The 15,082-nt window shown below is 33.4% G+C and overlaps 3 protein-coding genes across 3 annotated transcripts; 1 reads left to right on the top strand and 2 right to left on the bottom strand.

The window, feature by feature from the left end:
• Window positions 1-473: 473 nt before the first annotated feature.
• LOC105635296 (Alba DNA/RNA-binding protein) lies at window positions 474-4,036 on the bottom strand. The gene is made up of 9 exons (XM_012218342.4): window positions 3,897-4,036; window positions 3,602-3,724; window positions 3,071-3,151; window positions 2,894-2,982; window positions 2,719-2,793; window positions 1,878-1,939; window positions 1,741-1,800; window positions 1,227-1,409; window positions 474-766 (listed from the first exon to the last, which is right to left on the bottom strand). The coding sequence occupies exons 2-9, from the start codon at window positions 3,722-3,724 to the stop codon at window positions 690-692; spliced, it is 750 nt and encodes a 249-aa protein (XP_012073732.1). The 5' UTR covers window positions 3,897-4,036; the 3' UTR covers window positions 474-689.
• Window positions 4,037-6,069: 2,033 nt separating this feature from the next.
• LOC105635295 (Thioredoxin superfamily protein) lies at window positions 6,070-9,329 on the bottom strand. Its single transcript, XM_012218341.3, has 4 exons — window positions 8,924-9,329; window positions 8,091-8,193; window positions 6,612-6,773; window positions 6,070-6,438 (listed from the first exon to the last, which is right to left on the bottom strand). Exons 1-4 carry the CDS (start codon window positions 9,199-9,201, stop codon window positions 6,271-6,273), a joined length of 711 nt encoding a protein of 236 aa, XP_012073731.1. The 5' UTR covers window positions 9,202-9,329; the 3' UTR covers window positions 6,070-6,270.
• A 1,836-nt stretch (window positions 9,330-11,165) lies between these two features.
• On the top strand, window positions 11,166-12,168 carry LOC105635294 (RING/U-box superfamily protein). The gene has a single exon (XM_012218340.4). The coding sequence runs from the start codon at window positions 11,364-11,366 to the stop codon at window positions 11,856-11,858; it is 495 nt and encodes a 164-aa protein (XP_012073730.1). The 5' UTR covers window positions 11,166-11,363; the 3' UTR covers window positions 11,859-12,168.
• The last annotated feature ends 2,914 nt before the right edge of the window (window positions 12,169-15,082 follow it).

Here is a 15,082-nt window from a genome sequence, read left to right as displayed (position 1 = left end):
AAATCAAGGCAACAGTTTCAAACTACAAAGATTAGTCTACGGGGTTACAGATGAATACCTCCTAAAGTTAAAACTACTATAGTTCGGACAAAGGCAGAAAAATAAAAAAGGAAGGCTCCATATGTTTTCGAAAAATATTTTCCTAAAAAATATTTCTCAGATTTTCACATGTTCAGAATGCTTAAGAAAATTAGTTAACAGACCTTGAATGAAAATGATTTCTCCTCAAGGGAGGAAAACATTTGCCAGACTTATCATGATAATAACTAGTCTAAAAAAAGCTTACTGAAACACATCTACTGATCCACCAATTACTGGTAATTACCATTATCAGTCAACAGTCACCAACGCCGGTCCCTGATGACCGCTGTCCATTACCAGTAATCAGCAAGTACCATAATTCATCATTTAAAAAAAAAAAAAAATCATTTTCTCATATTTAACAATCAACTTTTTATAATTCTAAACATAGCTTTCCAAATTAATTTTTTATACTGCTAACTAATTTCCATATCGCATACAAACATTCGAAAAATAAGTTATTTGGAAAATATTTTTTAATTTGAAAAATATTTTCTAGAATAAATTATTTTCCGAAAATAAATGGAGCCTAAAATATGATAAATATTTTGGAGAAGCATCAAACATAGTAACAATACTCCATCCAGAGGGAAGCCAGTTGAGCATTCTCATGCAGCTGCTTGGATCGGTCCATTTGATCTAAATACACGGCCCCTCCCACGATTCCCCCTCCCACGGCCCCTACCTACAACATTACAGATCATGTTCAACTTTCAACAAATTATATATATGCATCCGCATAAGCAGCAAAAAGGTGTTTACAGAGGCATGAGTCACACATCAAGACTCTAAATACACAAGATAGCAACAAGCATAGTTCCAATCTGTATAAATCAATAAGATAAGCTTCAAAAAATGCATCAGTTGCAAGCCTCATTGTGATTCTTATTTGAATAGATCCTACGATTGGCTGGAGTTCAAATAAAATAAAGTAACAATAATTAAACATAGAACCAAAAATTTATTAAAATGTAAACTTAGGCTCAAATAGAGAATGAATTACAGTTTCAACTCAAGGACCACCGAACGGTGAAGGAGCTGTACAAGAAAGGACAAAAGCCTAGACTCCAGAGAACTAGAAGCTGTCATAAAAAATAAAAAAGAAAAAAGAAAAAAGGAAAAGAAAATGATAGACAAAAAAATACCTCGGCCTGGTGCAGGTGCATCATAATTATAGCCTCCATCTTGCTGCATATCAGTACGAGGTCCATTGTATCCTCCCCTCCCACGGCCACGGAAACCACGTCCTCTTCCTCGACCCCTGCCCCTACCTGGGCCCCTGTTGCGATCCCAACCACCATCTTCATACTCGGGAACAAATCCATTTCCTGAAGGAAGAATACTGACTGTAATTATGATGTCACATGTGCAGTTTCTATCAACTCGGATGCAAATTACCATTGAAATGTTTCTTCAACAGATGTAAAATAGTATACAAACTCCCAATAATAGCATTTCTGACACAACCATTAGTATTAAGCAGAAAAATTCATTCAATAAATCATCAGAGAAGCACGCACATTAGAAAGTACACAGAAAGAACTAGGTTCAGGTGCAAAGCAGAATTATCTAATTGCTAGTTTTGCAGCAACCAAACCACACACATATCAAGTCAAAATATAAAATAAAAGTAGGCAATTAAAGTCCATTTAAACATACCTCTACCCTTTGCCCTTCCTCTACCACCCCGACCTCTACCACGGCCATTTGGTGAGCCCTCTGCAGCACAAAATTTACTTCAAAAAAAATGCAGTTTTGGTGATGGAGAAAGACAATAGATAATAATCAAGCATCACCTCCATCATAATCAAATTCTGCAAATCCCTTCACCAGATCCGCAGGTAACGGCGGCTGGTACCTGAAAAGGTAGTGTTCACAATTGATGGCAGAACTTGGAGTTAACAACTGATTCAATTGAATATAGCACCTCAGATATTTGGACTATTCAAATGGCAGTATTGTTATGTTCGAAGCATCATCTAGCTAACACAGGAACTTCATAAAAAATAATGTAATTACATCTTAAGGAACCATGCATAACTAAGAATACACTACCAAAGTCATCAAATGACAATTTACAATGTGTAACCTGGTCAACCAACTTCCAATCCATGGAAGCCCTATACATACATATATATATATATATATATATAAAATATAATATTATGAAAACATTATCCAAAAAGGCTATACCTTATTTAAGCAACAGTAAGCTGGACACTCACTTTTCAACTTTTAAGATTGTATAGCATGTTGACTGTTTCATCTTAAGGAAACAGGCAATTGCATTGATAATTAAAGGACTCCAAGTTTGGCAAAAAGGTGCAATGCATATTAAAAACCAAAATATAAAAAATTAAGAAACAATATAAAATTAGCATTTCATGTCGTCTATAACGAGGAAGAAAATGCAGCATAAGATCTCCATAACCAAATGAAGAACTCATCATGAGCTTGAAATCACAGTTTGCTTGTTATAATATCTGATGTTGCAACAAAGACACAAAATCAACATCACATATGAGAATTCAGAGCCATGTAATTATTTTCTCCGATATGATTCATTCAAAAGAAGTACAATATCAATGAATTTAAGGGACAGGAAAGCTGTTTTATATTTGTACTATACAAACTCACCCAACAGCAGATGTATCCAGTTCCTTCTTGGAGAGGGTTATAGTAATCATGGACACGTGCCTTGTAGTCTCCAAACTGTGTTGATAAAGAAACAAGGCTTGATGTCAGAACTGTAACAACAAAAGATGACAGAAGAATATTAGCATTGAAATGTTCTTTTCCAGACTGTTCTTACGGAAGGAGGCCTTCCTCAAGGGGTTCCCATGTATCAGTTATGTCTGTGGATCCAATTGCTGTGATCTGATGGAGACCAACGATTCTTCTCTGCATCATGATTAGAGAAGAGTGCATCACCATTAATAAGTGAATTATAAGAAGCCATGGACTATTATTAAGTGTAACAGGGGAAAACCTTGATTAACTCCACTATAGTCACAGTCTTGTTGATGGCTCTTCCCATTGCTTTGAATACTATTTCATTTGACCCTTTTTCCTGCAAAAATATGCATAAAGAACAATATGACAAAAAGTCCAAGGCAACAAAAGCTACTAAACTATGAATAACCCGAAACAGTAATAATGTTTCCTACCTACCAGTCTATGAATGTGCGCATAGCGCAAGTTGGATTAGTTGATTATCATCCAAATAAACATAGTTAGCAACAATAAAATTCAACACATCCGAAGATTTTTATAGTTTAGGAATGAAAGCATTATCAGACTTCTAAGAGCTGAAGACATTCAAATTTTGGCTCTAAAAAAATTTCATGAACACTTAGAATTACACTGTACAAATCCGAATTTGAACTAAATGTCAGTATCCACAAACCAAAAGTAGTACATAACTCACGAGCACAAAAAGGTCATCACAACAGAACAGAAAACCAAAAAGAGAACATAAAACTGAAAAGAAAAATGAATGAGAAGAGAAGAGAGGACATACTTGAAGCAGACTCATAGCATATGATATATAACTGCGCATCCTTCCTTGACTAGTAATCCGAATCTCATTCTCGTCGATTGCTGTATCCGCTTTCGGCTTCTCCACTCTCTGGTACCGATCCATCTACAGTATCAATTTCAAAAAAAAAATTAGCAAAAACCAGTGACATAAAAGCTAAAACAAAAGCTAAAAGAACAAACAGATAAAGTTATGAAGATGAAGAAGCTTTAAAGTGAATAATCGAACAGAAAAAAAAAAGGAACTAGAGTTTGGGTGGATCTGTAAGAGATACAACTTGAAGATTTGAAGATAAGTTTGCTCGGCCAAGAAAGAGCCCTCTTCTACGGCTTCGTTTCTTCTTTTACGCCCTAAACCGCTCGATGAGACGTCTTCTGTCTTATATAACAGTACGGCACCATTCTTCCAAAACTACCCTACCGAACCCCTTTATCCGGTTTGAATCGGTTTCTTCACCCAAACCATACTGGTTCGACTTCATACGTTGCCACGTTTTAAACACTTCAATTAATTTGTTTTTTTTTTCTAAACCACTTCAATTAATTTATCATTCATTTTGTTTTTAGCCCATGTTTAAGATCAAGAACGGTTTAATTTTCAATACTTCAATTAATTTTCAGCTTTTCTTTAAGACAAGATAATTTTTTCTTTTTTTTTTTTTTCATTAGATTTTTTTATTGAGTTTTTCAGGACAACAGCTAACCCTTAAGTCTATGTTAAATGGGATTCGTTCTCTTCAGATTAAAAACATTTTAAAAGTAAAGTAAAAATAGAAAAAATATTAAAATATTTTTCGTGGAAAACAATTCAAGGAAAATTGTGTTAATAAATAAGGCAAGGCATAAGACATTGAAGGAAAATTTTTTTTCCTTGTTTTTATGGATTGTTTTTGTGTTAATAAATAATTATTTAAATTGTGTTAATAAATAATTATTTAAGTAATATCCGACATTTATACAAATATTTATAATATCTCTGAGATTTATTTCCGTCTTATTAATTGATCCTTCCATCCAAAAAACACACTTTTTCCGTTAATTTTGAGAAAAAAAAATGAAATTATCCTTTATAAGTTTTCATTATTTCGTCCCTGAGGTTTGCCATAATTATTTAAATAGTCCCTGACATTTATATAAATATTTATAACATCTTTGATGTTCACTTCCGTCATATTATTTGATCATTCCGTCCAAAAAACATACATTTTTCTGTTAATTTTTAATAGAATAACCACACTATCCTAAATCCTCTAATTAAGATATCCTCATTTTCAACTCATTTGCTTTCCTTCTCACTCTCTCACAAAAATGGTATAAACAAATTTCATAGAGCTCAAAGCAAAATGAATAACATCTATTTGAGCATCAAACATGTTCATGTACTTAATCTTTGTATTTGCATCTAATGCATTACTTTGCTCAATTACCTCAACAATTAATCCCAGAAACAGCAATCATATGTAAAATCAGCCAAAAAGAAGACCAATATGGCAAAACAAAAATTTATATAGCAAATTTAGCTTACTCTTATTCACTTGAAACCCGACACCACCATTAACAAATGCCCATGTAAATTTTAAATTATAAATTGTAAACTAAATTTAAAGTAATCACCCAGTTTGATTTAAATCCAAAATTGAACAAGCAGATTAGAAATTTAGAAATTTACCCAAATTTTAGATTAAAATTTCTAAATTTTGGGTAAATTTAGAGGATTTAGGGTAGTTGAAAGGAAGAATATGTTAATAAGAGGATTTAGGGTAGTTTGGTCATTCTATTAAAAATTAACAAAAAAAATATGTGTTTTTTGGACAGAATGATCAAATAATACGACGGAAATGAACCTCAGAAATGTTATAAATATTTATATAAATGTTAGGGACTACTTAAATAATTATGGCAAATCTCAGGGACGAAATAATGAAAATTTATAAAGATAATTCTTTTTCTCTCAAAAATTAACGGAAAAAAATGTGTTTTTAAAACGAAATGACCAATTAATAAGACGGAAGTAAACCTCAGAAATGTTATAAATATTTATATAAATATTGAAAACTACTCAAATAATTATGACAAGCCTCAGAGACGAAATAATTATTTTTCCAAAAAATATTCTATTTTCTTAACTGTATCAAAAAGAAATTTGAATTTGAAATATAATTCTTCAATTAGCATTTATCCCCTTTAGATCAGAGATGTATATATTCTAGTTACATTTTTACAGCTAAAAGCGGCTTAATTGTCAACCATGAAAATAGCGTGGGCCAAAGCAGTTCGACAGAGGCAAAGTACAACATTCCAGAAATGGCAGACATGTTCAGTTTTCTCATCCAAATCCCATTAGTTACCTGTAAGTATTTGACATTGTCAGCGATAAGTTCTTTCATTTTCTTTTCTTTTTTTCCTCTTTAGTAATTTAATGAACATAACTATAGGTGTATATATGAGTCATTTATCTTAAAATTGAATATATAAACATCATATTTGCTAGCAAATCTCAATCACACCATTATTAACACATATAAACAACAGGAGAAAATGAAATGCCAGCATCCAGAGTTGCTTAGCGCAGTCTCCTCAGTATCCACAATGCCAGAATCAGTAGTTCCAGAGCAATATTTAACTATATTTCGATCTCACAAGCCAAGCTCTTCATAAAAAGAAATGCAACTGATCCTTGCTTTTGCCAACATTTGCTTTAACCAGTGGATCGATGATCTTTCTCCAACCCAAATAATCTACGGTAGACCCAGCATCAGGCAATGCAAATCCATTAACAAAGAAAGTAGGAGTGCCAAACACCCCTCTCGAAGCACTATACTGTATCACAAAAGATGTTCAACATCAATGGTATACATAGAGGTGAAAGCTAAACAGAGTATGTAAATGAAGCGTAATGAGTTTGCAGGTTTATGGGTTGCAAAGTTCTCCAGCACAAATATTGTGAGCATGGCGACATTCCAACTCATCAATGTAATTGAACCTCATCTTACCTTGAAGGAAACCCTTGTTTTGAGATCAGTTTGTCTGTCATTAAGACCAGATTCAATTGCTGAACAATAGGAATTTCCAACTGCTGCAGATGCAAATTTCACTATTTCTTTTACAACAGTAGCTCTTGATTTGTTGTGTGTTTGAGCATTATAAAACCTCTCCTGATAATAGAACACAGAATAGAAGAAGTTAATCTCAGTTAAAATAAGTTGTAAAACCACAAAATTAAATTCCACTACTTAAAACTAAAACACAGCATCTCTCTTTGGTGGCAGGAGGGATTTAGTGAACATGATTGACAATTACTTGCAGCCATACACGAGATTCTGTTTTCCTCAGGATGGAATGACAATTTATCCAAGAGATCTCGGTAAGCGGTAGCAATGTTTAATTATTTTCCCTAATATCAAATGAACAAGCAGCAGCTATTTATCAAGGAATTAAAGGTGTAGGTTGGTGAATAGGATCGGGTAAAAGGGTAGCTGGCAGTGAAGATCCTAGGAAAGATGCACCAGATATTGGAGAAAGATACAAGGTTTGCCCAGGCACAGGTAATGGAGGTACAACGCGATAAAGATCCAATCCCTAGACGTAGATGAGGAAGAAGTGAGCTTGGTGCAAGGTCAGTATGTGGTTAGAAACTATTAGACTTGATTTGACATGAACACAGAGAGTAGATGCAATTCAGCATAGAAAATGCAACAAAAGTGTATTTGATTCAATATGAACCACATAGAGCAGAAACAGTTGCATTTAAAGCAGAAAATGAGTTTATTTTGAGACCGAACAGAACACAAAACAAGCAGGTTTCTATCTTTTGTGAATTATAATGAACTTTGGCTCAATGCGATTCAAGAAAAAAGAAAGAAAAAGAAAAAAGAGACTTCGCAACATGAAGCAAAAGAATACTAGAAGCCGTTCTACATAGAGTACCAAAAGAGAAAACTAAAGTAACAAAAAGGGTGGTTTTAGCAACTGAAACTGGATGTATAATAATATCATTGAGCTGCTTCACAAATGGCGGAGTAATTGCCGAGAACCATTGGCAATAGACCACATAAGCCAAAAAATATTGAATTCACACATTTTATTCCAGCAGAATCAATGAATTAGGTGTAACTAGAGGAACTAAGACCACAAGCCTCCCTAAGATTAATCAATTTAACAGAAGGAACCACCAAATTCAACCTTAAGAAGGGCCCTGCCACAACTTTACTTATAGGTGTAGTTCAATCAATGGGATGGTGGACAGTGACCAACAATGGCAGTAAAGCAAACTACAATAAGTATAAATAAACACCATCTAAAACAATAAATGCTTTTGAAAGAGTCCCATCCCACACCAATTACATGGTATAGAATTATGGCGTCTTCCTCATAAATAGCTGTTAAAGAAACAAAAAGAGCTAGTATCTTGCTATCTTGATTCCATTTGTTAATAAAGCAAATGGAATTAATTGTAGTATTGAAATTCTAACCTGATGCTTGTAGAACCGCTCTAACAAGGGGAAAGTGGAAGACGTGTTCAGCTCATTTGCAATATGCAATGTGCGGGAAGCAACAAATGCATTGTCATGGTATCTGCAGTTAACATTATCAAATCAATTGAAAGAAAAAATATATTCAACTTATGTCAAAAACTACGAGCTGTTTCCCCATATAAAATACCGATTCCTCATGTAAGATTATATTTTAAATGTCATTTTCCTGCATCATTTCCATGTTTCTTGCCAAAAAGCAACTGAGATCGTTCATTTTCAATTTTAAAGGATGCAAAATGCTTTACTGTCACAGCCAATAGATAACAAATTGAGATAGAGCAGATTATGAGATACCTCTTGTGAAGCCTTGGAAAATTGAATTGTTCTATTAGAAAGGCTTTCTATGGACTTGTGAGAACCACGCCTCAAAAGCTAGCAATTTAATACCTTTTTGACAGCCTAATACCTTTCTGCTCAAAGTCTAAACTCATAAGTAACTGAAGTCAATCACTCAATCAATCGATTGAACATCAATATTACTTGAAACTCAGTTTATTTCTGGCTACAGCTCCATACATCCAAACTTAGCACAATCAAATCAGGGAACGGTGTTTCAATAACTGCACTCAATTGAGACTCCTGATTTTCAATTTCCTAATTGATCTCTTCTAATCAGATTATCTTTGTATTTATCCCCAATTCATCGTCATAATAAATTGCTAGATATAACAAGCATACAGATTAAAATTTAACCGCTCCTAGCAAATTCAAACAAAAATAAACTATTATAAAAACGCAGCAATCAAATTCAGAAAGGGAGAGATACTGACGGCAGAGGGAGGAGGTGAACAACAAGCGAGGTCCTTGAGCCGTAAAAGTGAAGTGCTTGCTTGAGAGGAGGCCAGGAATCTCTGCTATCGGGACAGACAGGATCATAGAAGGCTTCAATCAGGATGGTGTTCGAATCATCTAGCTGTTTCTGGTACGGGAACCCATCGTACCTTGCAGGAGGCAAGCTTTGGGCATCTACGTCCCGCACAGAGACATTGATTACAGATAAGAAGAACAATAACACAGTAGAGAAGTGTGCTCTTAGTATTATATTCATTTTTTAAGCTTTCTTCCACAGTTCCTGTATGTTATTGAAGGATCGTCTCTTCGGGGCCTGCTTGTACGGTAGCTTTATTAATGGATGATTCACAGTTTCACACCAACTACGGTCATTTTCTATATTCTGATTCTCTTATTTTAGGATAGGTTTGTTTCGCAAGAATTATTTCCTTTATAGTTTCCTATGTATTGGGTCAATATAATGGTCAAGATACATTTTCAAAAACAATTATTTGAGGCAGATGTATGTTTAATTTTCATATAATGAATTTTTATATTTTACCTGAAATATAATTTAAAACATAGGCTATCTCCAATGTATTTCCTAAATTCCTTCAGTGCTAGATATTCTCTTAATTCCCATTTTAAAAAAAAAAATCTCTTAATTATTTCGAGGGCAAAAAAAAAAAAATATATATATATGAAAGATATATTTTTCGTTATATATTAACACGTGGCGCATCTTTTTAAATATCTCCACTTGACATTTTAAATTTTCATTTGGCATTTTACATAGTTAAATTATTATTTTTAATTAATTCTCACAAAAATATAATCCTAATAAAAATAGATAACTATTTATATTAAAATACTAATTAGGATTAATTATTGTGATTATTATTATCATTTAAAATTTTGGAAACAAATTGTTTATATATGTAATTTCTGTGTGTACGTGGAGAATGAGAAATAAATGTATTAGAGAACATAAAATCTATAATAAAAAAAAAATGTGAAAATTAAGTCATTGGTAACCATGTTGAGGATTTGATCAAATGACAACATGTTATTCCCAATGGAACAACAAGATGCATAATAAGCTTTATCAGTTATATTTTTTTTAATTCTTTAAAAAGTTTAACATATTGAAATAATATTATGATTATATGGTATAGATTTATTCTTTAAAAATTTTTCGAAATCTCTCATTTTTTGAGTAAGTGAAAAAATTAATTAGACTATATATCTGATTGAGTATATATAATTTTATACTATAAATCAAAAAAAGAAAACATAATATCTATAAATTAATTATTACCAGATTGCAACAGAGTGATTTCATCATCACCAATTGCTTTTCTATCGTCGCGGGGATAATGTCGAGACAATAATGCCAACTTAAAAGAAACGCCAGCACCATGATCATTATAAACAGCCAATGGCGAACCAAAACTTTTGGCCTTTTTACCAAATTCATGTCCATTAGCAATCATCAATGGATAAACTTGGAGCTTTTATGATTGCCTTTTGTCAATATCTAAACAACTTGAATCAGTATCTCTGTAATCTTACAGATCAATTTTGATGGGCCGGGCTGTTGTTTAATGGGCTTTAAATTTACTTTGTCGTAATAATAAATTTTTTCAGAAATATGCTTAAATTGCAAATAATATGTTTGAGAAAAAAAAAAAAAAAAAAGAAACAGAGATCGAGATTGGAGCATGTTAGCATGAGTCTTGACAATTCAATTTTAGGATAAATACATCTCAACTTATTTTAAGGTGGTGAGATCTGGTTATTGTTATTAAATTTCTATTTTTAAATATTATACATACAAAATTTATTTTGATTTTTAAATTGATTTAGTGGGATTAAAAGGATTAAATTTAGTTTTTTAAGCCAATTTAATCATCCATCATGTTTTAATAATTAGAAATTAACGAATTAATTCAATATGTCGGTCCAAAATTCAAATTGGTATAAAATAGGTAAAAAAAAAAAAAAAAGTATTTGAAGTTATGAATTGGACTTAAAACTGTGGGGGTGGTGTGGTGGACATAGCAAAGTAGAGTAGAGGGCACTAAAACTAAAAGCAACCCAAGAGTTTTAAATTTTGGAAGTGCCGTTTCAATGATATTTGCTTCACATCTACGAAACGTGTCGTCTCCGAATTCCGAAGTATAGAAACGGCAAAAACTACACTCTTTCTCTTTGTAGTTTGTATATTTCCCAAGTGATAAAAGCGGTTACCCCGTAATCGCTATTATCTCCGTTAATTTCAAAATATCCACGTCACCATCCAACAACACACTAATCAGTAATCCCTACTACTACTGCTACTACTACTATATACCTGAAAGGAAGATCCAACGCCTACGCCTCCCCATCTTTCTTATTTATTTTTCCTGAATTCTCTTTTTCTGTAGCCCCTACCCTATAATGCGCGATGGTGTGTTTTACGCACCCCTCAATCCACCGCTTCTTCTCTCTCCCTCTCCGACACCAACCTCCGTGAACAATTCCATTGCTGCCTCCAACCAAAACATGCTCGTCTCCGTTTTTTTGGCCCTTTTCTTGCCTTGTATCGGCATGAGCGCAGTTTTTCTCGTCTATATTTGTCTCCTGTGGTACGCTGCAAGTCACCAAGCCGAAATCCCACCGCCAGTAAAGGCGGCACCGGAGAAGGGATTATCGGCTTCTCAGCTCGAGAAATTGCCTAAATTGACTGGGAAGGAGTTGATATTGGGGACGGAATGCGCGGTGTGTCTAGATGAGATCGAGAGCGAACAGCCGGCTAGACTGGTTCCCGGTTGCAATCACGGTTTCCATTTGGAATGCGCTGACACTTGGCTTTGCAAGCATTCTGTGTGTCCTGTTTGTAGGGCCAAGCTTGATGCTCTGTTCTTCGTTGCTTCTAATGAGAATCCTTGTTAATTTTAATTTCTGAACAAGCATGATCCAACAAACAAGAAGTTCTTCCAGCTCTGTTCTGTTATGTTGCCAGAAGATTGCAGATTGCGACTCATAATTACTAGGATTTTGTGTGTGTATATATAATTAGAATTCTTGATTACAGTCGCTTAATTAATGATTGTATTTCTCTGTTTAGCTCGATCGGAGAAGTTTTCTTATGGGGGATGATACGGCGGCGATCAGTGACCATTGATATCCTTAATTTCATACTAAAAGAGAAAATGTTGGCAGCGCCACTTATCCTCGAGCAATACAAAATGGGTTTCCTTTTCTTGTCGTTGTTGTTTGTGTGTTCTTGAAAATGCAGTTGTTAATTCGGAGACACCTAAGCACATTCGCAAAGTAAATTAAGAAATTAGCGTTTCTAAGTAATATAGAAAATGGAATTTGAATTCATTTAGAAATTGAAATGACCAATTGGATGCGCAATATGAGGGTGTAGATTGGAGAATAGTGGCGGCAGGCAGGGCGGGTGGTGGCGGTGCATAGATTGTTGAAAAGCAGGTGATGCTGCTGGTTCTGTGGTGAAGGTACAGTTTTCGAGCTATTCGTTCATTAGATGCGCACCTGAATAAAGTTCATGAGCATCAGACATTTAGTCAGAGGACCAACTAGCATTCAAACATAAATTCCAAAGGCTTTTAACAGCTGTCAAAAGCATTTTGTGCATTTCTGGTTGGCATTTGATTTAAATTGGCAACCGTTTGATGATCATGTTTTGTTTGTGGGAAAAGGGATTCTTACTTGCCTTCTTTTCATTGTAAATATAGATATTTTTTTTATAAATTATTTTTCAGTTTCCATTAATGATTCTTTAATCTTTTTCATCAAATCAAAGGAATTGCCGTTTCTTGGACGTTTCCCTAATTTCTTAGAAAAATGATTGCCATTTCCAGCTATAATAATAATAATTAGAAGATATTTATCAGTCTGTCCATGGGACTCTGACAATTGAAAATGGCTCTTCACCTTTTTCCCCCTTTGCTTAAGGGGAAAAATTTCACTTTATTAAAGGAGAAGATTGCTTGCATCTGAATCGAGTGAGGCCATTGATCCGACTGGCTTCATGTAAATTAATTTAATTTACACGAATTAATTGATATTAATTCATAAATTTACACTTGCTTTCAATATAAAAGCCTCTCAGCAACAGTTTCTTCTCGTTAGCATTTATATAATTAATAAAAAAAAAACAGTTAATTTTACCAAATTAAAAAAAAAAAAAAAAAAAAAAAAAAAAAAAAAAGCAACACAGTTGAAAATGGCAAGGTCCACTTGCTGGAGTTAATTAGGACCCTTACATCTGGAGCAGTAATAAAGGTAAGCCAATTATTGGTTTCCATTGAATGAGCAGATCGCCATCGACATCTGAGTAGTTAGTTGCTTTAAATTGATGGTGACAAACAGCCACAAAAATGATCAAACAGAACAGTCTGAGACTCGGACAAGTTACAAAAATCTAGAACCGTCCCCATTTAGGATTTTAAACAAATTGAGTCAAGCCGAGTTGGTTTAAGATGCTCATTTAAAAAAGCTTAGACTTGTCTGTTTAATAAATGAATCTTAAAATTAGGTTTAAACTTGATTCGTTTCAAAAATGAACTTGAATCGAATCAAACCAAATTCGTACGGAAGCAAGCTTTGAACTAGTCATCAATGGGTTGATTCATTTACAGAGTTACGCCCATCTTCCCTTTTTAACAAGACGAAAAAGGATAAAAACCGCTGGACACTCGGATTGGGCTTGGCCTATTACAAACCCAAAGCTCTTATAGATACTCTGATTGGGCTGAGATCCAACCAACTTGCATTCATATCATCTATATCATTTTATAGGCAAGGTATATTCAAATAATTATAATCATTACAAATAAACATTAGCGTTCATGAACGTATGCAACTGTTTATAAATAGACATCATTGTCTACGTATGAATGTAATTATCTGTGAATGAATATAATTATTTCGGAACAAACTATAAACTATTACAATATCCTCCAGCTCTAAAAATGCATACTATTTTATACAATTATGTTTTACTCCTCAATATTTAAAGAATTGCATTTTACCCTTTCAAATTTCAAAAAATTAAGTTTACCCTTCAAATTCTAATGTACGGTTCTGCCCCTGCTGCTAATGCAATACCTTAGAAAAATGATTGAGATTAGAGAACAAAACACTTTTTGCTTTTTCCAAGTGATGAAGCGATAAGACAAAAGAGAAAAGCACATAGCTGACTTCCACCTAAACTTTCCTTCTTATTTTCAGTTAACTTCGTACAAATCTTCTCAAAATTAAACAAGAAGCGGTGTGTCACCAAACTCCGTACAGCTAGCGCCACTTGGACATATGGGAAGCCTACACGAATGTGGCTCTATAGCTGGAGGGCATTTCACTGTTTCTTTTCCTCTTTTCTAAAAATTTTTTGAGCCACTAGAACACGGCAGTATGTGAGACACGTGGGCTTCGTTCCAGCTGCTTGTGGGCTAATTGGTGGGCCCTAAATCTGGATTCGAATAATTGAGGCTATCAGTTGAAGTTAGCCAACTACTCTAATGTTAATACGGCATCATGCGACACCTGTCCTCCTTCTCTTACACGTGTCTTTTGCGTTCAAGTTCTTCTAATTTCCCATTGTTATCTAATTCTTCACTTCAGATTCAATATATGCCCCCCGATTGTCTCCAGTTCACATCCCCAAATATTTGTCTGAAATAATAATTTTGGCTAATGTTTAAAACATGAGAAAAAAAGTAATAACATAATTAAAAATAATCATAAAATATAATGTTCATGGAAGAAGAAAAAACATAAGAATAAAAAATATATTTTTTTTCCTGTATCCGATAAAATTTTTTTGAAACCTTTTATTTCCTTTCATTTTTTTTATTTAATTGTTTGTATTTTTAAAGTTTTTCTTCAAACAATTTCAAACGAGTTTTTTTTTTTTTAAATTGAAGAAAAATGATTTGAATCTAGATCTATTGCTACGTCACGTATGCACCTATGACTAGACTATATTTTAATATGCATTTAAAATTAATTTTTAATATGATTACTTTATTTTTATTAATTTAATTACTTTATTTTTTATTTTTGCAATTTTCTGATAGTATATTTCATTTCTAGTCTTCTAAAAAGCATCTTGTCCTATCTAAATGACTTGTATTGATTTAAATCAAATT

Source organism: Jatropha curcas, chromosome 9 (genome assembly GCF_041381405.1).
Source record: "Jatropha curcas cultivar XTBG-Jc1 chromosome 9, XTBG_Jcur_1.0, whole genome shotgun sequence".
In the NCBI taxonomy this organism is placed as follows: domain Eukaryota; kingdom Viridiplantae; phylum Streptophyta; class Magnoliopsida; order Malpighiales; family Euphorbiaceae; genus Jatropha; species Jatropha curcas.
This window is presented reverse-complemented; position numbering and strand designations above follow the sequence as displayed.